The sequence below is a fragment of the Monodelphis domestica genome, chromosome 3, assembly GCF_027887165.1.
Source record: "Monodelphis domestica isolate mMonDom1 chromosome 3, mMonDom1.pri, whole genome shotgun sequence".
NCBI lineage: Eukaryota > Metazoa > Chordata > Mammalia > Didelphimorphia > Didelphidae > Monodelphis > Monodelphis domestica.
In genome coordinates, this window is record NC_077229.1 from 28,128,590 (window position 1) to 28,156,496 (window position 27,907).

Below are 27,907 nucleotides of genomic sequence, written 5' to 3' on the forward strand. Positions count from 1 at the left end.
TTTTACACAAAATCACATTAAAAATATATTTACTATGAAAAGGTTTTTTGTTTTTTAAACATTTCTTTCCATTGCAATAAAGGCGTTTGTTCCCTTTTTATCTCTAGTGCTTTTCATCATTCCTGTGTGGATGTGACAGTCAGCCAAAAGGCTCCCGGGAGGGTGGGGTGACAAATCCCTTCAGGCTTTCGTTTCCCCTACTCCTGGGTTTATAGCTCAATGCACTCTGTATACAGCTCTTCATTTATTCAGCATATATCACTACACTTAAAGACTATGATTACAAGATCGGTTACCTTTCATCCGTTAGTACTGCAAGTCTTCCCTCCACCTGGCTATTCCGTCTGTCGACTCAGGGTGTCCCGGCCCTCCACCTCCATCCTCCCTGCTCATTTCCAGAGTTGAGGATGGAACAACTCCCAGCTCCCCCCTTCCCACTGCTAAATCAGTCCAGACTCTGTAGAACTTGCTGGGCACAAAATCCTCCCTGCACCTTAGGCAGTGAGTTTGGGGTTAGTGCAGGGAGTCTCACATTTCCTACCAGCTGGATCTTGGGGGGAGAATGGTCTCTTTTGGACCAATATGGCCAAGTACCCCGAAGGACACAGTCTTCATTTGTTCAAACTGTCCTAGATGGCCTACGAGGTGTTTATTACTGTGCCAGGTTGCTGAAGGGAATTTGAAAATGAGAGCTAGTTCCTGCCTTGCTCAAGGACTCTACAGTTAAGTATGATTTTTTTTTAACCCTCACCTTCCATCTTAGAATCAATACTGTGTATCAGTTTCAAGACAGAAGAGCAGTAAGGGCTAGAATGGGGGTTAAGTGACCTGCCCAGGGTCACTCAGCTAAGAAGTGCCTGAGGCCAAATTTGAACCCAGGACGTCTTATCTCCTGACCTGGTACGCTAACCACTAGCTCCCCAGCAGCTGCACGTGCAGCATCAAGTGAGGAGCTGGGATGGTGACACCACAGGATTCCAGGAGAGAGGGGCAGGTGATGGGAGAAATGTCCTCAGGTGCGTGGAGAGGGAGAGGGGAGCAGCCTCCTCTGGTACGTGTGCCACAGGCTCGCCAACATGGGACTAGGGTAGGTTTTAGGGACCAAGGCGTGAAGGAAAGAGCCAGGGTCTCTGGGCATCAGGATGCCAGAAGAAGGCACGGTGACCGCTGGATGCCACTCTGACATGTCCATCTCCGGCTCTAAAGCTGCCACGACAAAAGGGGAGGAATTCCATTCACAGCTGCCGGTATCTCCTGCGGTGGATGGCGAGCCCAGGAAGCCACTGTGACAGAAACTCGAGGAGCATCATCTCAGAGGCTGTTCAAAGCCTGCAGCACGTTGGCCTTTAGGGAAGCCTCGGAGTGGAGGGAGACTCCCGGACCCCCGATGGTGGTTTCCCAGCACTCAAACCCACAGCTGGTCAGGGCCTGTTTAATGGCCTCCACCACAGACTGGTCCAGACCTGTGAGGGAGGAGTAAGACAGCTGTTAGCGGTGAAAGGCTCCGTAGGATGATGCAAAATGTTCTCCAAGTACCAGGGAGCATCTCAAGACTCCAAGGGAAGAACTGAGAACAGGCTATGCCTTCCCAGCCCACTGGGCTCCACAGTACTATCGTCTCTTAGGAGCAAGGCTAGGTGCCCAGGACACTCTGCTCAGTGTTTGCTCAGGGCCCTCCAGGAGGAGGGAGCACGCAGGCCCTGCCACCTTCCTCCAATCTGGTCTGGAGCTCTTGCCTCATTCCCTCTGAGCCTCAGTTTCTTCACCTCTAAAATGGGAGTGATAACAGCACCTGCATAACCTGTGTGGAGAAACGCAGATGATAGGGGAATGCTTAGACCAGGGCTCAGAAAGCCTGAGGCTCAGCAAAGAGGGCTCCAGAATGCCCTTGGAGGCATGGGCCAACCTGCTTTAAAGGTAAAGGGAGGGTCCTGCGGGTAGAGAGGAGAGAGATCTGGGAAGGTGAGCTAGAACAGGAGGGCCATTCCCTTCATCAGGCTCGTTTCAGAAAGAAGGCAACAGAGACCAGGAGAGCAGGGTGAAGCCACTGGGAGGCAAGCAGAGGAAGAGGGGGAGTGAGCCACAGCGCAGGAGGACCGAGGACTGGGCTGTGAAGTCCAGCTCTGGCCCTCACTACTTGTGTGGCCTCCCTCCCTCCATGGGCCAGTTTCCTCATTTACACAAGGAGGGGCTGGGGCGGGCTTCTTTCTTTCCCATTAAGCCATACTGTGGCCCTAAAAAAGGCAGAGAGAATGAAGGGAAGAGGGAGAAAGAAGAGAAAGGAGGAACCAAAAAGGAAGGGAAGGGGGAGAGGAGAATGTAGTGGGAAGCCAAAGGTACTGGAAGGGAAGAGAGAAGAGGAAGAGGGGTTCCTAGGGGACGGAGGCACCAGGTCCTCCAAGACAGCTCTGAGGGCTGCCCCTGTGGCCAAGAATGGACACCAGGCACCCATTCTCCACCCACCCTGGATCCCAAGCTTTTCAGAATGAAACCAGCCTCCCTCCCAGCCAAGGAAGAACAGGAAAACCTCGTCTCCCTTCTAGAGAGACGACGGGGAGCTCGTGGATAGCTCGGGTGCTTGGCCCTCGGCCTCACCCACGCCTGACCTACCTGGTCTGAGCAGAGTGAAGCCGCAGCCCCCGCCACCCGCTCCAGTCAGCTTGCTGTGTAGCCCATGGGCCGCCGTCACCTGGCACAGCCTGTCCAAGGAGGAGTGGCCCACTCCAATGGCATTGAGGTGATGCTGGTTCATGTCGATGAGCTCCTAGAAACAGGCGGGGGTCAGGGCGTGACAAGGGTCTCCCGGACGCCCCTGGACCAAGAAGGGCCTCGGAGATCCGAATCCAAGCCCCCCTCATCTGACAGCAGGAGACACGAGAACGGGGGCGTTCTTGTGCTCATGCTACAATGGTGCACGTGGGCACACACGTGTTCTAGAGTCGGTCCTTGCAGGCAGGGCTTTTCCTCATTTGCTCCCTATGCGCAGCCCCGCACAGGGCCAGGCACACACGGGGCACTCGACATGTGCACGAATGAGTCTCCAAATGCCGGGGCCCTTAGCTCTGCGCTGCCCCTTGCTCTCCGCGGCACAACGCTGACGAAGGCCGCCGTGGGAGTCTGCACCCCACATACCTACTACCCCAGCTGCAGTCTAGGGGGGCCAAGGGGTCTAACCTGGGGCAACCCTATTTTTAGAGAGGGGGAGGGAGGAGAGAGATAGACAGACAACGAGAAGAGACAGACGGGCGGACAGATAGACAGAGAGGAGAGGCACGGGCAGACACAGAAAGACAAAGAGAGGAGAGGGAGGGGAAATGTGCCAAAGGAGGCAGGTGAAGTCCATGTCTTCAGTGAGCCTCCCTTCCTCCCAGCCCAGCCTCCGTGAGGCCCTCGCCTGCCCACCCCAAGTTCTCGGTGGGCACATCCATGGCCACGTGCTGATCTCCCAGCCTGCACTGCAGCAGGGAGGGTGCCAGGCGGTGGGCACCAAGCCACAGCAGCCGCAGAGGAAGATTTCAAGGAGGCTCACAGAGCTCAATGGAGCGTGTGATACCTGGAGACAGGCTGACAGTGCGACAGTCTGCTAGGCAAGGCAGAGACCCCAGGAATGAACCAAGAGGGAGACACGCAAGCTCCGCAGCTTGCCTGGGCCACAGATGGGGATGCGGGGAGGGCTCCTGCACCCCTGATCCTCGAGGGAGGGGCTCACACGGGGCACAAGCTGGCCACTGGAAGGCCAGGGGGAGGCTGCCCACAGCAGGGCGCCTGGCGGCGGGCGATGCATGCCGATGGTATCGCCCGCTACCAGAGGTTCTGGCTGAGAAGCCAGATGCTCGAATGGGAAGGAAAGGGGGTTGGCAGCGAGTGTGGGAAGGAACAACCTTGGAAAATGCCAGCCTGGGCAGGGGAAGCCAAAGTTCCCTGGGGGCACATGGAGGGAACTGCCAGAAAGGGAACGGAATAGGGATGGATGAGTCCCCAGACTCTCCCTCTGGAGAGGACGCCCCCTCCCCCAAGGTGGACTAGCCAGGGACAGGAGGCGAGCCTTCGGAGGGTTTGATGGGAAACGATGATCAAGCCAAGAAGAGAGAGAGACACAATCTGAAAGAGAAAAGCCAAAAGTGAGGGGACTGGGCCGACGTCCCAAGGAAGGCTTCTTTCTAGCTCTCGAGGGTGCGCTCCAAGGCTAGCTCCACTCAGACCTGGCCAAGGCAGAGAGAGCGGGTAGGGACGCATCAGAACCAGAAACCTCATGCCAGTGGGAATTCCTGCTTGGCTCTCTGCTCGCTGGGCTAGGCTGCCATCACAGGGCCTGACGGAGGCCGGTCACCCCCGAGGTTTATTTTTACCCCATGAACAAAGGAAGCGTCTGGTTGTGGGACCAACAGCATTGGTCCGACGCTGGGGCGAGTCTGCTGCCCTCGGGCCCCAAACGGTCACTAATGACATGGGAAGCGCGCCCTTAGAGAGAGCATGGGAACAGAGCCTTGCCACAGGCCACGCAGAGGCGGGCGGGGCCTTTGCTAAGTGTTGTCCAGCGACTGATCTTTCTTGCCTTGGTTTCCCCGTCTGTCAAAATGGAGGGAACGGCGTGGTCTCCAGGGCCGGACATTCAGGTCCAGGGCCTCCCCTGCCGGCTTCTCCTCCTTTCTCGGAGAAGCGATGCCGCTCGAGACACCAAGCCCCTGAATGACGGCCGTGATGAGGGAGCTCTCCTTGCTTTCCCATCCGCCGAGCTGGCCGACATGAGAAGCCTTCCCTGACTCCTGACAAGTGCAAGCTGCGTTTTGAGGGTCTGGCCCGATACGCTCCGACTGATGGAGCTTCAGGCTTCCATGCACCGTGAGGAATGCCAATCACTGTGACATCTCTGCCGACGCCCACCTGCTTCGCTCATCCCGATCCCTGCCCGCGAAGCAGCGCCGGTCAGCAGACCCCCGGCCTGCGTCCTGCCGACTCCCGCTTCAGACAAAAGCACGGGGGTGTGAGGGAGAAGGGGCGAGCCCGGGTGGGGGACGGGATCCAAGGCCACCGGCAACAAGGGCTCCGAGGCGCCGAGAGCGCCTCCCGGACACGATCCTCAGCGCAGCTGTTCCGCCTGAGTGCTGGGCGCCGCCTCGTCTCAGCCAATCCCAGACACCTGTCACAGCCTGATCCTCAATCCGTCAGGAATCAGACGACAGGTTATGACACACTAGAACAGTTCGCTGCTTTAAGTACCGAGCTGTCCAGAGGCTGAGGAGTACACAAGAGCCAAAAACACGCCCAGGGGATGAGCGGCGGGCTCTCCAGCGAGCTCCTCAGGCGGGCCGACCACCACAGCCCTGGCCGTCGGGAATTTGGAGGGGCTCCCGGTGCGGGCACCAGCTAAGAGCCGGCTGCTGCCCCCCGGGGCCAGGCCGGCAAACCTGGCCTTCTAATGAGTTTGGTTTAGTGGGGGAAAGAGAGGGAGGTGGTAAGGGAGAGGGAGGTGGGGGAGGGAGGGAGGAAAAGAGGGAGGAAGGAGACAGACAGAGACAGAGGGAGAAAGAGAGTGAGAGAGGAAGGGAGAGGAAGGGAGGGGGAGAGAGAGAGAGAGAGAGAGAGAGAGAGAGAGAGAGAGAGAGAGAGAGAGAGAGAGAGAGAGAGAGAGAGAGAGAGAGAGAGGGAGGGAGAGGTAGGGAGAGAGAGAGAGGGAGAGAGAGACATATAAAGTGAGAGAGAGACAGAGAGAGGAAGAAAGAGACAGAGACAGACAGAGGGAGAAAGAGACATAGAAAATGAGAGAGAGACAGAGAGAGAGACAGAGAGAGGGAGGGAGAGAGAGACAGATAGAGAGAGAGAGAGGGAGAAAGAGACATATAAAGTGAGAGAGAGACAGAGAGAGGGAGAAAGAAACAGAGACAGAGTCAGAGAGAGAATGAGAGAAAGAGACAGACAGAGAGAGAGAGAGAGAGAGAGAGAGAGAGAGAGAGAGAGAGAGAGGGAGGGAGAGGTAGGGAGAGAGAGAGAGGGAGAGAGAGACATATAAAGTGAGAGAGAGACAGAGAGAGGAAGAAAGAGACAGAGACAGACAGAGGGAGAAAGAGACATAGAAAATGAGAGAGAGACAGAGAGAGAGACAGAGAGAGGGAGGGAGAGAGAGACAGATAGAGAGAGAGAGAGGGAGAAAGAGACATATAAAGTGAGAGAGAGACAGAGAGAGGGAGAAAGAAACAGAGACAGAGTCAGAGAGAGAATGAGAGAAAGAGACAGACAGAGAGAGAGAGAGAGAGAGAGAGAGAGAGAGAGAGAGAGAGAGAGAGAGGGAGAAAGAGAGAAACAGAGACAGAGTCAGAGAGAGAGAGAAACAGAGACAGAGTCAGAGAGAGAGAGAATAAGAGAAAGAGACAGACAGAGAGAGACAGAGAGCGAGAGAGAGAGAGAGAGAGAGAGAGAGAGAGAAACAGAGACAGAGTCAGAGAGAGAGAGAATGAGAGACAGAGAGAGAGAGAGACAGAGAGAGAGACAGAGAGAGAGAGAGAGAGAGACACAGAGAGAGACAGAGAGAGAGAGAGACACACACACACAGAGAGAGAGACACAGAGAGAGACAGAGAGAGCACCAGAATGAACAAGCACCCCAGCTCCAGTGTGGCTGCTATTCTTTTCCATCATGGATTCCCTCTGAAAAACCCACAACTGAGGCTGTGGAAGACTGCGGCCCCCTGATTCCCCAAGGAGACCACTCTACTAAAAGCCATCCAGAGGGCACTGTGACAAGGCCTTGATGCACTCTCTCCAGGCCTCTGGGCATGGCTGCCCTGGGCCTCAGCTGGGCAGGGCCTCTCCATCGGATTTCGCCCCCACTGATGAAGCAGCTTAGTGGGCAGGGGCCCAGCTCCCAGAAGCCCTGGGCAGAAGAGCAGCCCTGCCGAGTGCTGGGCTAGGAGGAGAGTCTGAAGTGCTCTGGGCCTCCGCTCCTCACCGCTCAAAGGAGTTTACAATTCTGGCCTGCCTGACACTCACAGGGCGACTAGGAGAAGCAGAGGGATGGCGGGAAAGAACCTGTACAGCCCCCCAAGACATTAGGGAAAGGGACGGCTGCAGAAGGCTTTCAGGAGGAGACACCCTTAAGGGATACTGGAGTGCTGCCTGCCTGCAAATGTCTCCCAAGCACGAGGGAGGGAATGCAACTTAAAAAAAGACTAACCTGGAAGATGTGGGTGAGTCTAGTCCCGGCTCTGCGCTTTGGCAAACCTGAGACAAGTGACCCCTCTGGAGCTCAGTTTCCCTGTCTATAACGAGGACTTTCTAACAGCCCCCAGCCCCACCCCCACCCCAGACCGTAGATATTTATTCTGGGTTCTGAGGTCCCTCCCAGCTCCCACATGCCCTATACAAGGCTCTCTCCAGTCGCCTTCTGGGCACTCCTTAGAGTCAAGCTCAGAAACAAGCTCCTGCCCTAACAGCAGGGCCTGGGCCGCGCTTTCTCCAATGAACCCAACAGTGAGGACAGTTTACAGCTCCATAAAACTTCTTCAGCATTGAGTTCCTATTTAAAATCATTTGGAGGTCTGCAATCCTAACCGGCGCCCCAAGGTGGAGCAGGAAAACATTTCCATTTGTCTGGAAGACAAAGGAGCAGACTAAGAACTCTGAAGCCAGAAGGGACCACACCTCTCTGGGGCACCCACTTTCTATCCAAGGATGCCAGCCGCATGGCACATGTCCCTGGGCGATGCCACGCTGTCCTAGCTCCTCAGCAGCCCAAAGCCTTTTATTTTTTTACCCTTATTTTCCATCTTGGGATCAATGATCTGTATTGGTCCTAAGGCAGAAGAGCAGTGAGGGCTAGGCAATGGGGGTGAAGTGACTTGGCCAGGGTCACCCAGCTGGGAAGTGTCTGAGGCCAGACTTGAACCCAGGATCTCCATCTCTGGGCGTGGCTCTCCATCCACTGAGCTACCCAGCTGCCCCCTCCAAAGTCTTTCCAGTGAAGCTCTAGTGACAGACCCCAGATACGGGAGAAAAGCTCTTACTTCCAACACCATGTACTGCTCAGGGGTCGGGGTCGCCGCCATCACGCCCAGCACACGCTCACACTCCTGGGAAATAGCATCGATCGAAACCAGTAATGGGTTCATGATCTCTGGGAACTGGAAGGGAAAGGAGCCAAAGGTCAGAGACAACGAAAGCCACGGGTCAAGGCCCGGCCCCCTCTCCTTTGCCCGCCGTAACAAGATCTGGGTTCGTTGTACAATGTCAGATTGGAAATGGACGAGACCTGTCCCCCACCCCCGCTCTTTGGGGGATGCCAGGCTCCTCAGGCTCATACCTTGTCCTCTGCTCAAACGGTCTGCTTGGTAGCTTGGACAACTGACCCAGGGCCCCCTCTCCACCCCAACCCTCAAGAGCAATCTACATCCCTTCAGTGCCTCCTCTAGGCCAGGCTCCGTGCTGCAGGTGGAAGGACAGAGAAGGAGACGACTTCAACTCAAAAGGAGTGGCTTCCTTTCTACTGACAAGAAACACAGGCCAGCTCGGGGCTCAGCGCAAAAATTGCCAGGCCTGGAGTGCGGAGGTCCTGGGTTCCAACCTGGCCTCAGACCCTTCCCAGCTGGGTGACCCTGGGCAAGTCACTTCACCCCCTTGCCTAGCCCTTTCTACTCTTCTGCCTCGGAGCCCGTCCTCTGTTTCGGCTGTAAGATGGAAAGCCAGAGTTTAGAAAAGAAAGAAATCTAATGCCCGGGAGACTACACGATAGTGATGACTCCTGGGAGGCATAATGAGAGACGATGTCGTTAGGGAGGGCAGGCACAAGCTGTAGGGAGGGCAGATGAGTAAAGGTGGTGTCTGAGAGAGCCAAGCCTCAGAGATGAGGCGAGGGGCACGGCAGGTGGGCCAGAGAGGAGGGGGAGGGTCATGTGTGAGGACCAGACCCCAACCAAAGCGGCAGCTGAGCCTTGGGTGGAAGTCAGAAGCCCTGGGTTCCTCGCTGGGGCTCTGTCGAGAAGTCTCGGCCGGATCTTCTTGTGCCTCAGTTTCCCTGTTCCAATGGCCAGCTGGCTAGCCGCCCCCCAAACCTAGCAGTCGCTACCTCTGCACCGGCTCCTCCTCACTCCCTCCACTTGGCATCCTTGGTCCCGAGGCTCCTTTTCAGGGATTCCCTTCTCAAAGGGGGTCCCGCAGGTCCTCATCAGTTTGCCTCCCGTATCCCCCAGGGAGAATGGAAGCACCAGGCGGGCACACTCTGTCCTTCTAGGCCCAGCGCCTGGCCCCCAGGAGACACTTCGGAGCGTGGGAGGAGGCACGAGTGTCCCCAGAAGGCCGAGCGGCCGGTCTCACTTCCTGCCCACCCCTGCCCTCGGGCCCAGGTCTGCCCCGGCCCAGCAACCTGAGAAAACTCACGCACCTTGGCCAGCCTGTCCTTGACGCTTGCCACCAGGGCCTTGGTGCTCCGGGGGACTTTGGTGTTGGTCAGGAGGATCTTCAAGACCGGGATCCTGGGGTGGAGAGGAGGCCGAGGCGGGAGCTGAGCCCAGGCCCTCTACCTCCAGAGGGACGAAGGCTCTTTCCAGTGAAGCACCTGAGCTCGGGTGAGAGTTCTGAGGGAGGAGCTACTGACCCTTTGTCCTTGCGCCCTCCACCACATGCTGGGAAGGGACTTATTTAAAAAAACAAACCAACCTCCTCCCTTCTGTCTTAGAATCAGTGCTGTGTATTGGCTCCGAGGCAGAAGGTCAGTGGGCTAGGCCATGGGGGTGAAAGGACTTGCCCAGGGTCACCCAGCTGGGAAGTGTCTGAGGCTGGATTTGAACCCAGGACCTTCTGTCTCTTGACCTGGCTCTCAATCCACTGAATCACCTGGCTGCCCCCAAGTGAGGTCGGGGGATGGACAAGGATGGAATCTCCTGTACGGATCCTCTTCAAAGGGGGCCAGGCTGCAGGAGGAGATGGGAGCAGAAGGCACTGGGGCAAAGGGAGAGAGGGAGACAGGAAGCCTGGAGAGCAGGGGCAGCTCGGGGGCAACCCGGCTGCTGTGACCTCTCTGCTTGCTGGTCCATAGAGTGTGACACCCAAACCCAGGCACAGGGGCTCCAAGCAGCTTCCCCAGGTCACCTCCAATCAGCCAAGCATGGCGTGGGAGGGCAGCGGCCAGCCCCCGCTATGCCTGATTGGGGCGGCCGGCCCCCGGGGCCTTTAGTCCCCTCTTCCCGTCCTCCTTTCACAGCTACAGTCGATATACTTTGGAAAAGCTGCCAGGATTTCCCCCCAAAGCCCACGAAATTCCCAGGCTGCAGCACAGCCAGAATGTTCTTTGTCGAGCTGCGTCACTGCTCCAAAGGATGCCCCAACAAGGGGGACCTCTGAAGCCTTCTTCATGGAAAGGGAACCAAAAGGGGTTGAACAAGCACTTGTTTATTTGTTAACCCTTCCCTTCTGTCCTAATAAGACAAGGGCAAGCCTAGGCAAACAGGGCTAAGTGACCTGCCTGGGATCATGCAGCTAGGAAGTATCTGAAGCCACACTTGAACCCAGGACCTCCCAAATGCAGGCCTGGCTCTCTATCTGCTGCGCCAGCTCGCTGCCCCGAAATGGTCTTTTAAGCCCTCATCAGAAGCGGCGCAGACCAGATGCCTGGGCCTGTGTGCCCACCTTCTCCCCTCGCCCTCCCTTCCGCTTCACCTGGGAGAGGACAGAAAGCTGCCCTCCCAGAGCTCTCACTCGATTTAGGACCCCGACACTCGCTGTGTGTGAGACCCTGGCTCGGTCACGTGCCCTCTGAACTTGTGAAATGCAGGGAACCAGTCCCAGGTTCCCCCCTTCCCCCCGGGCTATGTTTGCGGCCCAGCTCTGGCTAAAGCTCATCACAGAAGATCTCACTACTCGTAGCCACATAGAAGCCCTCTTGTGTCTGAGCACTGGCCACACGGAGCGTCCGTGAAACACGGCTCATGTTCCCTGGCCGTCACTCGGACAGGCTTGCCCCAACCTCGCCTCCGCCCCAGGAGGCAGCTGGTGGCCTGTGCAACAGCGCGGGGCCTGGAAACAGGAAGACCCAAGTTCAAATCCTGCCTCAGACTCTTGTGTGACGCTGGGGCACGTCTCGGTCCTCAATTATAAAGTGCGGATAATAAGAGTATCTCCTGGGAGGGCTATTCATAAAAAGTGCTCGCACAGGGCCTGACTGTGGTGGTAACGCAATGCTTATTTCCCTTCCTCACGCCATCTCTCTGGTCCAGAGAATCATTGTCGGTCCGCTCCCCCAAGGGACAGCCTGCACTCTCCCCAGGAAAACGAGGCAATGGCTCATCGCTGCCTCCACCAGGGCTTCGAGCCCCCCCAGCCCCGAGGGCCGCGGCCACCTCTTGTATCTCCCACAATGCCCAGTCCCGTGTCTGTCCTGCTCGGAGCAGGAAGAGCAGCGGTTTGAAGTCCAAAGCCCCGGGCCTGGGGCTCTGTTCCACACTCCCGAGTGGCCTCGGGCAAGTCTCTTAACCAACCAAGGCATTGGTTTCATCAGATCTGCCAAATGAGGAGCTTAGACTGCGTTCTCTACAGCCCCTTCCAGACCCCAAAGCTGCGACACGGGTTCCTTTTCTCAAACCCTCGCCTTGGGCCTCAGCATCCATTCTAAGACAGAAAAGGGGCAAGGGCCAGGCCACAGAATGAAGGGCCCTGCCTGGGATCCACTCGAGCCCAGGTCTCCCCACTCCGGGCCGGGTGCTCGAGCTGGAGCGCTACTTAGTAGACCCCGTAATGCTTTTTCAGTAAATGAACTGATCCAAATATGCTCAAGTCACAACTGCTCTGTCTGGGCTCCTTCTTCTGCCTGCGGAAGATTCCTGGGAAAGCCGGTCTTATTTTCAGAAGCTGACAAAGCGGAGATGGGACAACGTACAGACGCACGTGCCAGGGCGGAAATGGGCCCGGTTCCCAAGCCAGGAGGGGAGAGCCCAAGCAGAGAGGGCAGCAACCCAAGGACTCCCGGGGAGTTGGCAGGAGAGGGAAGAGGGGAAAGGGCTGGGCCCAGGGACACCTGTCAGGTACGTTATGGGAGATTTCTCCTGCATGTGGACTGGATGAGGGAGTCACTGAGGTCCCTTTCCAGCTCTGACTCCCTGATCTTAAACAGAAACGACACGGCACAGGTTCGTGGGAAGGCAGGAGATAAGGGGGGTGAACCGAAGGACCCCTCCCCTGCTTCTGTCCCCCCCATCAACCCCCCTGGCCTTACCTCTGTAAAGACGAAATGTTCCCTTTCTGGAATCGAAGGGCTCCTCCTAGGGAGGCAAACAAGCAATCAGGCACAGAGCGATGGGTACGACGTGCTCTAGATCTCAGGAGGCAAGTTTAATTTGGGGCCAGGGCCGTGGGGATGGGATCTTCTCTGATAAAGGAAGGGGCCAGGCAAAGAAAGCTGGCTTGTCTCCATCTGGGCTCCAGAACAGTCCAGAGCCAGGCCAAGAGTGAGCCGGAGGGAGTCGCAGAGGCAACTTCCATCCACGGGGCTGGCTGAGAACTCGCAAGTTCTCCTTCTCACACTGGGCCTAGCAGCGTCCGATTTGTTCCAAACAAAACCCCAGGCTCTCGGCTGCCACCGCCTCTCAGGTACAATATCCCAGTACTCCAAGGACCTGCTGCTTGGCCGGCGTGGCTGCTCTCTCCCTGACACACATCCCTGTCTCTGTAAACAGAGCAGCCGGAGCCAAGACTGTCGTCAGTCCAGAGCCAATGGGGAAACGTCTTTGCATTTAGCCGGTCTGGTCCCCAGACTACAAATCGTCCCTTGGGCCATGCTCAAAGTCCTTCCACACTGGAAGGACGTGACAGGACTGGCCTGTGGAAACTCATTGCTACTTCCTCTTCAATTAAAACATCAGAGGAGGGTCTTACTTAGGGCAACTAGGTGACTCAGTGTTTTGAGAGTCAGGTCTAAGGACAGAAGTCCTGGGTGCAAATGTGGCCCCAGACGCTTCCCAGCTGTGTGACCTTGAGAAAGTCACTTAACCCCCCCATGGCCCAGCCCTTATCACTCTTCTGCCTTGGAACCGACACACAGTATTGAGTCTAAGATGGAAGGGAAGGGAAATGTTGATGGGGGAGGGGGTAACAGCAAGACAAACTTACACATGCTATAAGCAGGTCTTTCTGCAAACTCTGGTGCCACCGACTCCCTTCCCACCTCACCTCTCACCAACGAGCACTAACCCTGAATGCCTTTCCCAAGGACAGTTGCTCACAAGAGGCACATTGGAGATCTCCCCCCAAAGCAGCGAGATTTCACTGTATCTTGTTCCGAACAATCTAAATACCTGAAATCGGACGCCATGGTGAGGAGGAAGAAAAAGTAACCTACCCCAAGTACTGACGGAGTTATCCACACCAGAAGGGTTCCCATGAATGACTTTCTCTCCCAGAAACGCCCATCTGTTGATCAAATTCAGTTCATCCTCATTCCACCTGGTGAAATTAGAAAAAAACCTGTCAGCCCACTGTCTGCAACTGACTCAGCCCAGGAAGCGAGAGGGGTGTGAACGGTCCTCATTTCCTCCAAGCTTATAAGACTGGGACAACTAGGCAGTTGGTGGATCAGAGAAGGGGAAGACGGTTTGGATTTGGCCATAAGACAGACCTCAGAGAAGAGTCATTAAGGGGCCTACTTGGAAGGAAGTGTCCAGAACATTGTAACAAGGGAATCACTTTAAAAGACTGATATATATTAATTTAAGGTCGCCAAGGAATCAGCTATGTAATTCCTAAATGAAAAACTCAAGTCAGCCGTCAGCCTTTTTTTGGAGTTTAATTACAATAGGAGCAAGAAAGGAATTAGAGATATATATATAGAGAGAGAAAGGGGAGAGAAGGGAATAGGGCTTAAATACCCCTTCTGTTTAGGCTGGGCCAAAAGGCCCAAGCCCTTAGATAGCTGAGGCAAAGAAAAGAGATCAGTCCCTATTACTCACGTGTCCAAAATGGAGAAACAGTCTCAGAGGCCCCCACCTTCAGCTTCCTTCAGAGCAAGCCTTCTCAGAGCCCAGGAACCACACCGACCAAAACCTCAACCACCTCCCCTGAGTCTTCAGACCCCCTATCTTTAAGGAAACCCTCCAAGTTGCCTCCCCTCAGTCCTCACATCTACCAATCCCTGTTCATCAATTTCCCTGTCAATGGAGGCTCTCGCTTAACCCAGGACCGCCCAGAGGTTTCTGGCTTTTGCACATGTCTGTTGAAGGTCATATTTTCAAATGATTAAATCTTTGCTCCTTTGCTACAGCCCTTTCTAAATCCTGTTAACCTGAGTAGGGTAGATATTGGAATAATTAAATTTTGATCTAGGCTGCAGCCCTTACTCAATCCTGTTAGGACTGAATAGGGTGGAGATTGATTCCAAGTATCTCCATTGTATCAATTCTAAAATCAATCATGACTCAAAGAAATTCCTGTTCTATGCTTAAGCATAGGTCAAAGTCCTTTCCATTGTTCAGCAAAGGGTTTCTGTCCTAAAGTAATCTTAAGAAGGGAAGAGAAAGAACCTCCCATGCCAATGGGGTTCCCATTCCAATAGACTATCAGTAAGAAATTTTCCAAGTATGAAATATCCCAATGGTGAAATTTCCAACATTTATAAGTCTAAGGAAATTTTGAGGTTTACAACATCAATAACAAGGATGAAGACATTGAAACTGAGACTGTTAGATCTACAGATGACAGGAAAAGAGGCTAGGAGGCATAGCAGATAGAGTGCCAGGCCCAAGACAGGAAGACTTGTTTACCTGAGTTCAAATCTGATTTTAGACACTTACTAGCTGTATGATCCTAGACAAGTCACTGCCCTAAATCTCCATGCCTCAGTTTCCTCACCTGTAAAATGAGCCTGAGAAGTGTTAGATTTAAAATGGTTGAAGGCCTTAAACTGTAACAGTTAAAAGAGTGTTGTTGTAAACTGTAGTGAGTTAAAATGGTGGAAGATATAAATTGTGATAGATATAAGAGAGGGTGAGTAAATTTGACTGCAGAAAATATGTTTCACTACAGTGTCTTGGTTTTTAAATCAAATATAAGGTGGTCACCAGGGAAATATTCCCAATTATTCAAATACCCAAGTCAACTGGGTTTATAGAGATTTTAATTAATACAAATGTAGAATTAAAGAAAAGAGAGAAAGAGAGAAAAAGGAAATAAGTATGAAGGGCCTTAAGCCAACATGGCCTAGACCTGAGTCTTAAGAGAGAGAGATCAGTCAGTCAGTCTTTTAACACTCACCACAAGGTCTGTCTAAGCAAGGATTCTAGTGACACCAGGCCAGCTCCATCTCAGCTGACTTCACCAGAGAGAGTTCCAGCCAGAGTCCTCCTTAAAGAGCTTTCCAGCCAGAGACTGTTCCAAAGGGCCTCTCTCCAGAGCCTCCAGAGGGACAGAGTCCCCTCAGAGGAGCTCCAGCGAGACCTCCTTAGAGATTGTCCTCCAAGAGCTTCCCTTCTCCAGAGCCTCTCTCAAGAGATTCTTCCCAAGCGATCCTCATCAGAGATCCTCCACAAGGATTCTTTCCTCAAGAGATTCTGCTTCTTATATAGGAGGTTTTTCTCCTATGTCACCTCCCCTAAGTCCTTTCATCTACCAATCACTGTACACGTTTTTCAAAGGACTGCCCATCTGAATTCTTGCTAAGTCAACAAATCTCCTCATTAAGTCTGAACCAGTGAAAACACAGCTGAGTCAACTAATCTCATTAAGAGAAAACTTGCCCAACCCTTTTAGGTACCTAGCATCTCATTGTATCAATTCTAAAAAACAGGCATGGCTCAAAGAATTCCTTGCCTTATTATAAGCATGGGTCCAAGTACTTTCTTTGTTTAGCAAGGAGTTTTCTCCCCTAAAGCAGTCTTAAGTACGGGTGGAGTAGAGGTCCTCCCATAGCAAGGAGTTTTCTCATCAAAATGGGGAATGTTCCCAGTCCAATAGGGAAATTTTTAACATTCACAAGTCTGAGAAATTTCAAGGTTTACAGAAGAAAAAGGCCGAGCACTCCAGTATCTCTGCCAAGAACACTCCAAATGGGCTCATGAAAACTCAGACACAACTGAACAACCACGACAACAAAGGAGCCAAAGAGATCTTGATGGGTTAGAACAATGGGCTACATCTAACAAGATGAAATGGAGCAAGGATAAATGTCAAGTTCTGCAACTGAGGTTCAAAAAGTCAACTTCATAAATACAAAATGGGGGTGGGAGAGTTATGTAACTCAAGGATCTCAGGAGTTAGAAGTTACCTCAGAGGCCACTCAGTCTAACCCATACACACCAAGAATCCTTTCCATAGTTCCCCAAGTACCAGGCAGCCTTCCCCAGAAGATCTCCAGAGAAGGAGAACCAAGAAGGCAGAGTAGTGCAGTAGTGAGAGTCACCGAAACTGAGCTCAAATTCTGTGTCTACCATTTATTTACTCCTTGTATTACTTTGGGCAAGTTCTTTAATTTGTATGTAGCCTAAGTTTCCTCATTTGTGACAAAGATTTCTCTTCTGGATCTAGAACAACCACTCTACCTACCAATAGAATCCACTCTTCCTCTGGACCACACAAATTATGCCAAGTCCTCTCTTACAATGAGCCTCAATCTGCTTCTCAGCAACTCCCACTCACATTGCCCCTAGGTCTGCCCTCTTGGTCCAAGGCTACCAAGTTAAAGCTAACCCCCCTTTTCCCTATGCGAGATCTTCATATACCCAAAGACTAAAGCTACCAGTGGGTTAATCAAGTGTGTGACAATAAAATGGGGAAATTGGTCTTGAGGGCTAGAAACCACCTCTCATGGCCTCTTAACCTTTTTATACATCACAGAGCGCTTCGGTATTGGCCATTCTCAGAATCAGAAAGCCTTAAACAATTGAGAGAAATGCTCAATTTCAGTTAGAAGTTAGTGAAAACAAAAATAGAATTCTCTTTTCCCATCCAAGTTCACAGATTAAAACCCCCTGATCCAGACAAACCTTCCCACTTTAGAAATGAGGCCCAGCGAGGTTAAAGTGAATTGACCATCACATACTGAGGCCCTTTGACTCCAAATCTCATTCTCTTCCTAGAATGCCATGCTGCCTGATTGCAGACAATATGGTATAGGAGAAGGACCAGTGGTTGAAGGGTCTCAAGACCTGAGTCTAGCACGAATTCACCATGGAATCTTAGGTAAATCACTTCCCACCTTTGTCTTCTACCAAAGAGTGGGTTGGCCCAAGTCATCCATGAGTACCCTCCATCTCTGATGCTCTATAATCTTCAGGAAAGGAAGAGAGAATTGTTAAAGCAGGGAGAATCAGGGACTACTGCAGGGGAGTTACAACCAGGAGGCAGATGGATTTTCCTGATGAACTCAGAGTCCCAAATCCTGAGAGGCAGGAAATCCTAATACCACAATACTCTTCAGTTAAATAGAGGATCCTGAGGGCTGTGTATTCTTACTGCCCTTATGAAGCCATCTTTCAAGAGTACTTCAAAGCTTCAGGGGCTTCCAAGCTGGAAAGGATCTTAGAGATCAATAAGTTCAAGCTCTCATTTAGGAGATGAGGAGAAAGTCTTGGGAAGGCTGAGTAGTGCCCACCACTAACAAGAATTAAGGGCAACACTGCGGCCCAGGTCCTGACTTCAAGTCTAATGCTCCTTTGCTGACATCAGCTGGAAGGCCTTTCCCAAAGGCCCCACAGTGCATCAAAGACAGAATCTTTCTTACTTTCAAGTAGCCAAAGTTTGAGTGCTTGTTCTGATCCCAAGGACCCATAAATGTATGGCATTTGTAGATTAATGCATTCCTTTGCCTATTTTTTCTTTTATTTTAGCTGGTCCCCTATCCAGAAGGCAGTGGAACCTGGCTGAAGGGTCAGGACTGTAAGGATAATTTTAGGATTGTGACCTAAACTAAATTAATTTTGATTGCCAGGGGATATCCCAAATAAAATACCCAAGTCAGCTGGAAATGTATGGTGATTTTAATTAATATAGAGGAAAGAAATTAAGGAGAAGGGAGAGGAAAAGGTGTAGGATTTTTTCCACCTGGCCTGTGCCAGGGGGAGTTCAAATTAGTGGCTTTTAAAAGGATAGTGTTGGAAGGTAAAGGAGAAAGGAATCAGCCTAAACTCCAAGAAGGCTCAGCTAAGATGCCTGAACCTGAACTAGCTACTCAGCTTCTCCCAGTATAGTATCAAGGGAAAACTCACCACTAAACTGGACAATAGCTGCCACCACACCAAGATGTCGGAACGCTTAGCACACTGCCAGCCAGTGCCACCTCTCAGGGGAAAGAGCCCCGAGAGAGGAAGTGGTGCCAAATATATAGACGGTTTTACATCACTTTCCTGCGTCTCGTCTATACCAAAGGTAGCTTAAGCTTGACTTAGGACAGCCCAGGGGTCTGCCAGCTGTTTCTGATTTGTCATTTGCTAGCACATGTCTATCATAGGCCATCCTCCTAAATACTTAATCCTTAAGTATGGATGCAGACATTCCTGATTTTGTTAGACTAAGTAGGGTGGAGTAATTTAAAGTTCACAGGACCCTCCTAGATAATCTCCTAAGGCTACACATAGACATGCTACCTTACATTCCATAGAAGACATCATTCTCAGCCCCCACTATTTGGGGGGCCTCTGATGGAATGGATAGTCCTTAAAGGAGCACTGGGTTCTGAATAGGGAGAGGCAAAGTCTACAACCACTCATGTATGTGGAATGGACAAGCAGTCACAGCAGCGTACCTCCATGGAACCATCTATTCCAGTGGGAAGGGGCCATATGATCACAAAACAAAGAATGTGACAACCAATGGGGCCGTAACACTTAAAGCTAGGGCTCAAAGATACACGACCAGAAAGACTATTAGAGGGCAGGACAGTAGAGCTGGAAGGAGATGTTGGAGTTATCTAATCCCGTGCCATCATTTTAAGGAGGAAAAAACAAAGAGTCAGAGGTTGAGTAACTCATCCAGGATCATGGAGCTCATTAACACCATAGAAAATTCTAGGAAGAGTCTAAAAAACTGGCTCATTCCCCCACAGGTGCAGCCCTTCACCATCTGCTGCCTCCCCTCACATTCCTCTCTTGCACACACGAACTCACACAAAAGATCCATTCAAGGCAATTCTGGGGAATGTCGACAGAAATATTAATATCGGCAGCCTTGGCATCAATGGCAGTCTCCATAGATCAAAGCTCCCTTTGGCAAAGGGAGTCGGGCTTTGATGGCATTTTCATCTCAGAATAGGAATTCTAGGATACCACAAACACTAAATAGCCCATTTTTATAGGTGCTGCACCATCGAGCACAAAAGGAAGCAGGAAACAGAAGACTCTAAGATTCCAAAAATAAGAGGAATCTGAACAGATTTAAAATAAAAACAGGAAAGAAAATAAGTCCCTTTGAATACAACTGCTTGCATTCTGGGTGCCTGGCAGAAGGGTGTTCTGAATCTCCAGGGTGTTATTAATGCCGCAATATTCTTGGCAGAGGGGGTAACAAGTACCTTTTTTTCTGTCCTATAAAGTAATCTGATTGGAGAAGAACTCCCAACAGATGGTGAGGTCTCCAGATTACCTTCTTTGACACTGTATTAAATTGCAGCAGGTCCAGAAACTCTTCAATGAGAGTTATGATCTCTTTGGCCTGACCACTCACATAAGGCAAGCCAAGTGAATGAAGAATGCTTCGTGTTCATACCAGGACACGCAGATGAAGGGACAACCTCTTGGACAGGCATGCAGAGACAAGGAGCAGGGCCCAAAGATGAACAAGACAAGAGCCGTCTGGCTTGCCTTTGAAAACTGTGTGGTGCTTTGCTTCTCCCTTCTGAAACAAAGGTCCATTTCTTCTTTAATACCATGATTCTTCACATGATGCCACCTGGCACCTGGGCGCCACCGAATACCAAAGAATGAAAGGCGAAAGGCCCCTGGAGGGCAATGAAGATGCACTCAGTGGGTGTAAGCAGAATTATGGAGAGCAGCCTGAAAGCCATCACCTGTGTGACGTGAGAGTGGAGAGGTCAAGGGCCAACTGGCCTAAAGCCTGCCTGGGCACTCCCCTGGTATCTTCATGGCACTTGGCAACATGGGAGGCCTCTTGCACAAGTCAGGCTTTGTGGCAGGGCTGTAAGAGACATGGATGTGGAGGCATAAATGGACTGTGGGTAAGTGGCACCATGGAGGGAGGATCCACTCTGGTGATGGCCCAGACCCAACCAAAGTCACCTAAGACAGAACTGTGAGGCCTGGCAAGCTAACCTTCCACTCTACCCAGGGGCACACAGCACCACGGCTGATACTGAGCATTCACAGCCCTTGAGGCCCTCAGCTCAGACCTTGGATGAGACTGAAAGTGGGCAGAACTGAAAGAATCCTCCAAGGGAGGTGGTCGGTGTCAATTATTTATCCCCCTCTCTCACTAGGAGGGCCTGGGTTCAAATTTGATCTCAGATACTTCCTCGCTGTGTGACTCTGGGCAAGTCACTTAAGCCCCATGGCCTAGCCCTTGCCTCTTTTCTGTGTCAGAACAGATACTGAGACAGAAGGCACGAATTTTTTAAGAAGAAAAGCATCGGATCAGGTTTTCTCCTGGGAGCCTCACAACCCAAGGAATGTGTAAGGAGGGACCTGAACCCAGCAGAAGCCTGCTATGCCAGGCTCCCTCCAAAGGCCCTAGCCTAGAGGCACAGAGGGTGACTGGAGAAAAGAGGAGGGAGTGGGACCATGGCACATCCAACTTTAATCCCTTGTAGTACATACTACTCTCTATGTGGTGGACGGCCATTTACCCAAGTTCATTTCAGCTCCGTGATAATCCTGGCGGGCAGTGCCGCAGCTCATGTATTTAGGATGCCCATTTGACAGAAAGGAGGTTACTGCCATGTGATAAAGGGCTTTAAACATTACACAGAAAAGCTTGTCTGTGATCCCAGGGGTGGTGGGGAGCCACTGAGGTTTATTGAGCAGCGGAGTGACACGCTTAGACCTGTGTTTTAGGAATATCCCTGGCAGCTGAGCAGAAGGTGGCCTGAAGAGAGACTGAACTGAGGCAAGAGTCACATGCATGGAAAAAGGAAGAAGGAAGCAGAATAGGCAAGACTGGAGGTGCAAGGAGAGGAGGATGAGCCCAGGGCTGCAGCTCTGCAGAATGGGGAGAACGACAGTGCCCTGGGCAGAAAGGTGAAGTTCAGAGGAGGGATGCCCAGCTCCACTTTGAGCCCTGTGGAGCCTCAGGTGCCAGCCGAGGGCATGTGGGAGCCCAGAAGAGTCAAGAGGTTTTTTGTTTGTTTGTTTTTTCCAGAGGCTGCCTTTCTCCCTGACTTACCGGGCACTGGTGGCACCTTCCTTAAGGCGATTCATGATCTCCTCACAGGAAGCCAGCAGAGCAGCTGCCAGGCAGACTGAGTAAGCGGCACTGGAGCCTAGCCCTGCCCCAGTGGGCAGCTCGGACCACACCACAATGTCCATGCTGGGTAAGGGCCTGGAACACAAAGGTCAAAGGCATGAACACCTCCCTCCCAATAGCCAAGGCCTGGCCATGGAACCACCAGTTCTAAAAACTAGATTAACCGGAATGCCACTGCCCTTCCCTGGCATCCCCACCGGCAAACAAGGGCCAAATAACTTTAGAGCTGGAAGACATGCCAAGGCCTTCACTTTTCTTTTTTAACTCTTACTTTCCGTTTGAGTAACAATTCTAAGACAGAGGGGCAAGGGCTGGACAGACAAGGTTAACTGACTTGCCCAGGGACACACACTAAGAAGTATCTGAGGCCAAATTTGAACCCAGGTCCTCCCAACTCCAGACCTGGCTCTACCCACTTAGGGCACCTTGCAGCCCTAAGACCTTCACTTAAAAAAAGAAGATGGAGAAATTAAAATCCTCTCCCAGTGCCTCATCATGGCAAAGAGGGGACCCAAGGGCTCTGCCAATAGTCTGAGCTTCAATCAGTGAGTCAGTCAACAAGCATTCCTATGCCAGTTACTGTGCTAAGCTCTGGGGGGGAAAGCAAAGCAAAAGACTACAGACAGTCCCTGCTCTCAAGAAGCCTGCAGTCCTCTACGAGGGAAGGCAATGTGCTCCTCCTCCACACGTCCAGGACACAGAGGGAAGGGGGAAAGCCCCGGGGAGCAGGGGAGAAGGCTTCCCACAGAAGGGAGGCCGGGAGGCTAAGAGGCAGGGACGGCATAAAGGGTGGGCAGCACAAGGCAAACCTACCTGTGTTTCCTGCAAATAAATAAATATAAATAAAGGAACGCCAACACGGCCAGGCACTCCCGCTCGGAGGAGCCCGTCATGAAGCCTGCAAACGCCTTGAGCTTCTCCACCTGCTCTGTGGTCGGAGCTGTCGGCTCCCCCGAGTCTGTCAACACAGCAAAACAGCAAAGCGGAATCAGAGGACCTCGAGAGCCGGAAGGCGGGCGACGCGGGGCAGAGCCCTGGGCCGGACGTGCTGGCTGCGTGAGCCTGACAAGTCACTGCCCCGCCTAGATCTGGAGAAAAGATCCAGAGGAGGAGACGGCCGAGCACTCCGGACGTGGCTCAAGAAGACTCAGACACAACGGAACAACGACTGCCCGGCCCTCGGCCTCCTGCCCAATCCAGGGCTCTAGAACAGGGGGCGGCAAACTGGCCTGCAGGCCAAGCCCGGCCACTGCCGGTGTCCGGCTGGCCTCCACAAGGACTCCCAGACCCCGCTCTAGAATGCTGACGGTGTGGCCCCAAGCGAACCCCGAGGGCTCTAGGCTCCCACACCAGGCTCTTGAGAGCCTGAGCTGCAGAATGGAGGCTGGCCTGCACCGGCAGTTTTCTCTCTGGGAGCTCAGTAAGCCAATGACATCTCAGGTTAGGTTTAAAAAAAAAGAAAGAGGCCCCCCACGAGTGTAATCACCACTCAGGAAACATTTCTCGTGCAACATACAGGAGTGCTGCCAAGGGGCAGCCGGGTGGCTTAGTGGATAGAGCATCAGGCTTGGCGATCACAGGTCCTGGGTTCAAATCTGGCCTCAGACACTTCCTAGCATGTGACCCTGGGCAAGAGACAGCCCCAACGGCCTAAGCCCTTACCACAATTCTGTCTTAGAACTAATACTAAGACAGAGGAGGGTTTAAAAAATAGATACATACACACACTCTGCAGAAATAGAAAGCGAATCAATCCACACATATACTTTTCTTCTCACGTAGTAGGTACTTTAAAAATGTTTCTTGAAATTCAACGTCTATGAAGTGCCTAATGTGCTGGTGCTAGAGGAAAACGGAGCCCTTTTCTCCAGGCGGTTCTCAGCTAAATAAAGGAAACAAGCTAGACCACAAATAACAACAATCCACATTGATATGTAAAGGAGTTACATTCATGCAATAGTCAGACCCAAAGGAGAAAAAAAGCTGACCTGGATACCAGAAAGTCTTGGGTTCAAATCCCACCTCTGATATATCAATAGTCAGTCAATCGCTAAACATCTATTAAGCACCTACAGGGTGCCAAGCATTGTAATTCTCAACAGTAGGGAGGAACTGGGTGCTGAGGTAGAGATAATGGGAACTTTGTGGGGAAATGGCCCTTCCACCACAGAATTTATGACAGAGAAGAAAGCCAGGCAGCGCACAGCCCCCCTAGATTTGGGGGGAGAGCAGATGTCAAAAGATCCAGAGAAAGGATAGGTAGGATACCATAAAGTAGAGAAATTCAGCTCAAGAGAAATGGGAAGCTTTTTTTTCAACCCTCATTTTCTGTCTTAATTTTAAGACAGAAGGACGAGGAGTAGGCAAATGGGGGTTAAGTGATTTGCCCAGGTTTATATGTATCTGAGGCCAAATTTAAATCCAAGTCCTCCCAGCTCCTTTAAGAGTGAAATTCTGAAGAATGATTCCAATGAGGAAAAGGAGATTTGCTTCAAGAATCTGATATGTATGCACAGGAAACTCCCCAAGCAGCTCAGATTTTTTTTTTTTCCTAAACCCTTACATACACAGTATTGATTCCAAGGCAGAAGAGTGGTAAGGGCTAAGCAATGGGGGTTAAGTGACTTGCCCAGGGTCACACAGCTGGGAAGTATCTGAGGCCAGATTTGAATTTAGGACCTCTCGCCTCTAAGCCTGGCTCTCAATCCACTGAGCTACCCAGGTGCCTCCTCCAACTCAGATTTTTAAAAGACTGGGAGAAAAAAGGCAAGGCAGGTGAACACCAAGTGTGGCAAGGTTCCATAAAAATAGAATCACAAGTGTTAAAAGGTCAGTATTAGCTGAGCTTATTACGACACCGAAGGCAACAGAAAAGGGTGTTTTCAGGCAAACAGGGAGAAGGTTGAGGACTCAAGGAGGGATAGGAAAGCTGCTCCAGTGGATGGGCCAAAGATATAAATATATATCATATATGGCAAATGATATACATGACAAGTATCAGAATCTTTCAGTTCTTTTTTCTTCTCTGCCAATAAAAAGATTCAGCGGACTGGAAAGAGCAAAACTAGCTAATAGGGTGTTGGCGTCAAAGACCAATTAAGTAAGGAGACAGTAAAAGAGCACCTGATGCTTGCTAATCAAAAACCTACAGGACAGGCTTTGCTGCTTCTGCTTTAGCTCGCTGATGTAACAAGGCCCACACCAAGAGTCCCACAAAGCACATGCCCATTTTCTATCTTATTAAGACAATGCGCCCCATGGGAGTCCAACTGGAGTGCTGCTTACCCCCCTCAGTGTTCTAAAGGCCATCCTCCAAAGAAGAAAAACAGAGAACAGAAATAACTACTTCAGGCTAATAGTACTACTACAAATTCCGAGCTGCACAGGACCTCCAGAGTTATCTGATCGAACCCCTAGGAAGTGGTCAATTGGACTTTGCTCAAAGAATTTTAGCGAGGAAAAATCATTATCCTCCTCCCAAAGCAACCCTATGTCTAACCTCCCTCCCTTCCTCCTTCTGTCTTAGAATCAATACTGTGTACTGGTTCCAGTGCAGAAGAGTGGTAAAGGCTAGGCAATGGAGGTAAGAGACTTGCCTAGGGTCACACAGTTAGGAAGCACTTGAGGCAAGATTGGAATCCAAGCCCTTCTAACTCCATGCCTGGCTCTCAATTCACTGAGCCACTTAGCTGTCCCCTCCATGTGCTTTCAGTGTCTGCAATTCCACCCTCCCACCTCCAAGTCAGTTAAACAGCCCAGGGAAGTGGTTTTTTTTTTCCCCACTGCTTTCCAAAAGAAGCAGGCCAGGAGGTCAAGAAGCCCCTGTTTTCCTTTGGTCAATCACCTGAGCTCTAAGCCATTTTCATTCTCCTGAGAGCACAGGCCAAGAGTTATGCTGATATCTACCCAAATATTAAAGACCCAGAAGGCCCCTCCACAGGATTTATGGAAGGACATAAATGGGGAGACAAGGATGGATGGACAAATGAGTGGGTTGGAAGCCACATTCATACTGGTAGATTGATGGATCAATGAGCTTGGAGACCCCACTGGAAGTAAGAAAAGTGCAGTGCTTACCTAGGAAGGATGCATGCAGCAGCTGGAGCTTGGAAACATCCCATTCCCTACTGGTCTCCAAGTTTGGCAAGACGAGTCGCACCTTCCCATCTTTGTGAGGCCTCATCCGTAGGAATGTTCTCAAGTTCAAGGCTTCAGCCAATGCTACCTGTAATAACCATAGACAAAAGCAACTAAAGTCAAAGTCAACATTGATCTAGATGGGTAGCTCAGGCCAAACACCTCAGGGCATTCTCCATCTTTGTACCAAGAAACTCTCTCTCTGGGATTGTCTTTTCCAGAGATGGATACCCTGTTCCCTTCTTTAGATTCTTCATCCCCAAGACTCACTTCAATTCTCAACAGAAATCATTACTGTTTGTCTTTTTGCCTGACTGGTTCAAGACAAGCTTCCAGGACAGAATCAGTTTCCTCTACCACCAAATGCCATGTTCCAATCCCTGGTTCAGAGATGGAAGGGACCTTAAAAGTGATCTAGTCCCCTTGTTTGATTACTGAGAAATTAGGGAACACAGAGTATGAATTTAATATAAATTGTACTCCTGCTTTCCTTATAAAAAGGAAAAATTTAAAAACCAATATAGGTCCCAAGTCTCAGTCCCACCCTTTGATTGGGTACACAAGTACTGTGACTGGCAGAGTTAGAATTCAACCCCCAAGATCCCAGAGGATCCAAATTCAGTCCTCTTTCCACCTTTTTACCTTACTACATAGTTTATGGCTTTGGGAAGACTAGACTAGATTTCAAGTTCCATTTCCCCATCTCGGCTTAGAAAATGTGTGATTCTAAGAGTTTTTAAGCTTCTTGGGGAAAAAAAAGATGCAGTGAAGAAGTAAGGCATAAGCATCCTGGGGGGGGGGGGGTCTATGAGTGGTTTACCTTGCCATGGACCACAGCATGCTCCCCATGAAGGATGACCTTTCCAGGTGCTGATACCAGCAAAGTTTCAGGCAGCATGTTGAGCTAGTCTCCTGAAAAGAAAAACAAGTTAGTGGTCATAAGAGGAGGGTGCCAGAATACTCTAGAACACTGGAGAATCATGACCTGATGACAGGGAGTCAGTCCATTCATAGGCTTTTAATACCCTTTTACTAAGTGCCAGGCAAAGTGCCATGTGCAAGGCACACAAAGAAAGGCAAATACAGTTCCTTCCCTCAAAGAACTCCCATTCTAATGGGGAGACAACATGAAATAATTATATTCAATTTATGTAATCTGAGTTTCACAGAAGGGGAAAAGACCAGAAGAAAACTCAGTATCTACAGAGAAAGAAAGGAAAAGTTAGGAGAGGAGACACAGGACAAGTGGGTACCTTAAGGGAGAAAGGACAGAACCCAGGGCCCTCTCAGGGTCCTTTGATCTGAGGTTCTACTCTGCTGACTGACCATTTCCTTGTGTGACCACTATCTCAGGAGGGGTCACAGCCCTCCACTTCATTCAGTTCCATCTCTCTGGATTTCTCAATAGCCCCTTTCTCTAGCTGCCCCGCTTTCTAATTCCCTCTACTAGTTGTTTCCCCTAATCCCCAGGATGTGAACTTCTGGAAAAGTTGGGGCTGTCTTGTTCACTTGCCTTCTGTGCACACTAACCATTTAATAAATAAATATCACTTTTGCCTTGGATCCGATAACAGCCAATTCTAAAATGGAATGTAAGGAAAGGAAGGAAGGGAGGAAGGAAGGAAGGAAGGAAGGGAGGAAGGGAGGAAGGAAGGAAGGAAGGAAGGAAGGAAGGAAGGAAGGAAGGAAGGAAGGAAGGAAGGAAGGAAGGAAGGAAGGAAGGAAGGAAGGAAGGAAGGAAGGAAGGAAGGAACTAAGTCTGCACGTTTTGGTGAGAAGCAGCCTTGATTTGGAAATGGGAGGCCATGCAATAGAATACTAGCTCTGCCCTCTTAATCTAGGTCATGCTGGGCAAGTCACCTAATCCGTTGGGGCCTCAGTCTGTCATCTGTCAAATGGGATCCCCATAATACCTACACGTAAGTGAAGCTTTGTAAATAGCAGCAAAGTGCTACTCGGGTGTCGGCAGCTGTTGGGATTGTTGTGGCTGCGGCTATAGCTGGTCACTTTCACCCAGGAGGCTAGAACAGGGTTCAAGGCTCAGGGGGTTCCTCGAGCTTCTCTCCAGACAAGGACGCTTCAGGACCTGCGTCTCCGACCTCTTGGCAAGGTGAGGTTGCTCACAGTCAGTGAGGTGGCAGGCCCAGGCTGTTCCCAGTCCTCGGACGCCTGTCTCAGCATCAGCCGCCACCACTGCTTGTAGGTGTCCGAGCTGGGACAGCTCCTACACCGCTCCATCCCAGACAGACACTAACCAGTGAGGCTCCGCCCCAAATCTCAGCCAATTGGCCCTTCAAGCCGGAGGGACCCTTTGTCGATTGGCTATCATTGAACCCAATAGAAGTGAGGATCGTATATCATGTGATCCGACCACCGCCCTTACTGGGCAT

The 27,907-nt window shown here is 51.3% G+C and overlaps 1 protein-coding gene across 1 annotated transcript; it reads right to left on the reverse strand.

Annotated features, from left to right (window-relative positions):
• Positions 1 to 27,873, reverse strand: MVK (mevalonate kinase). Its single transcript, XM_001364078.4, has 11 exons — positions 27,435 to 27,873; positions 26,338 to 26,429; positions 25,458 to 25,605; positions 22,194 to 22,338; positions 21,300 to 21,455; positions 13,321 to 13,424; positions 12,199 to 12,244; positions 9,373 to 9,463; positions 8,000 to 8,116; positions 2,611 to 2,764; positions 1 to 1,463 (listed from the first exon to the last, which is right to left on the reverse strand). The coding sequence occupies exons 2-11, from the start codon at positions 26,413 to 26,415 to the stop codon at positions 1,312 to 1,314; spliced, it is 1,191 nt and encodes a 396-aa protein (XP_001364115.1). The 5' UTR covers positions 26,416 to 26,429; positions 27,435 to 27,873; the 3' UTR covers positions 1 to 1,311.
• Between the last annotated feature and the right edge of the window lie 34 nt (positions 27,874 to 27,907).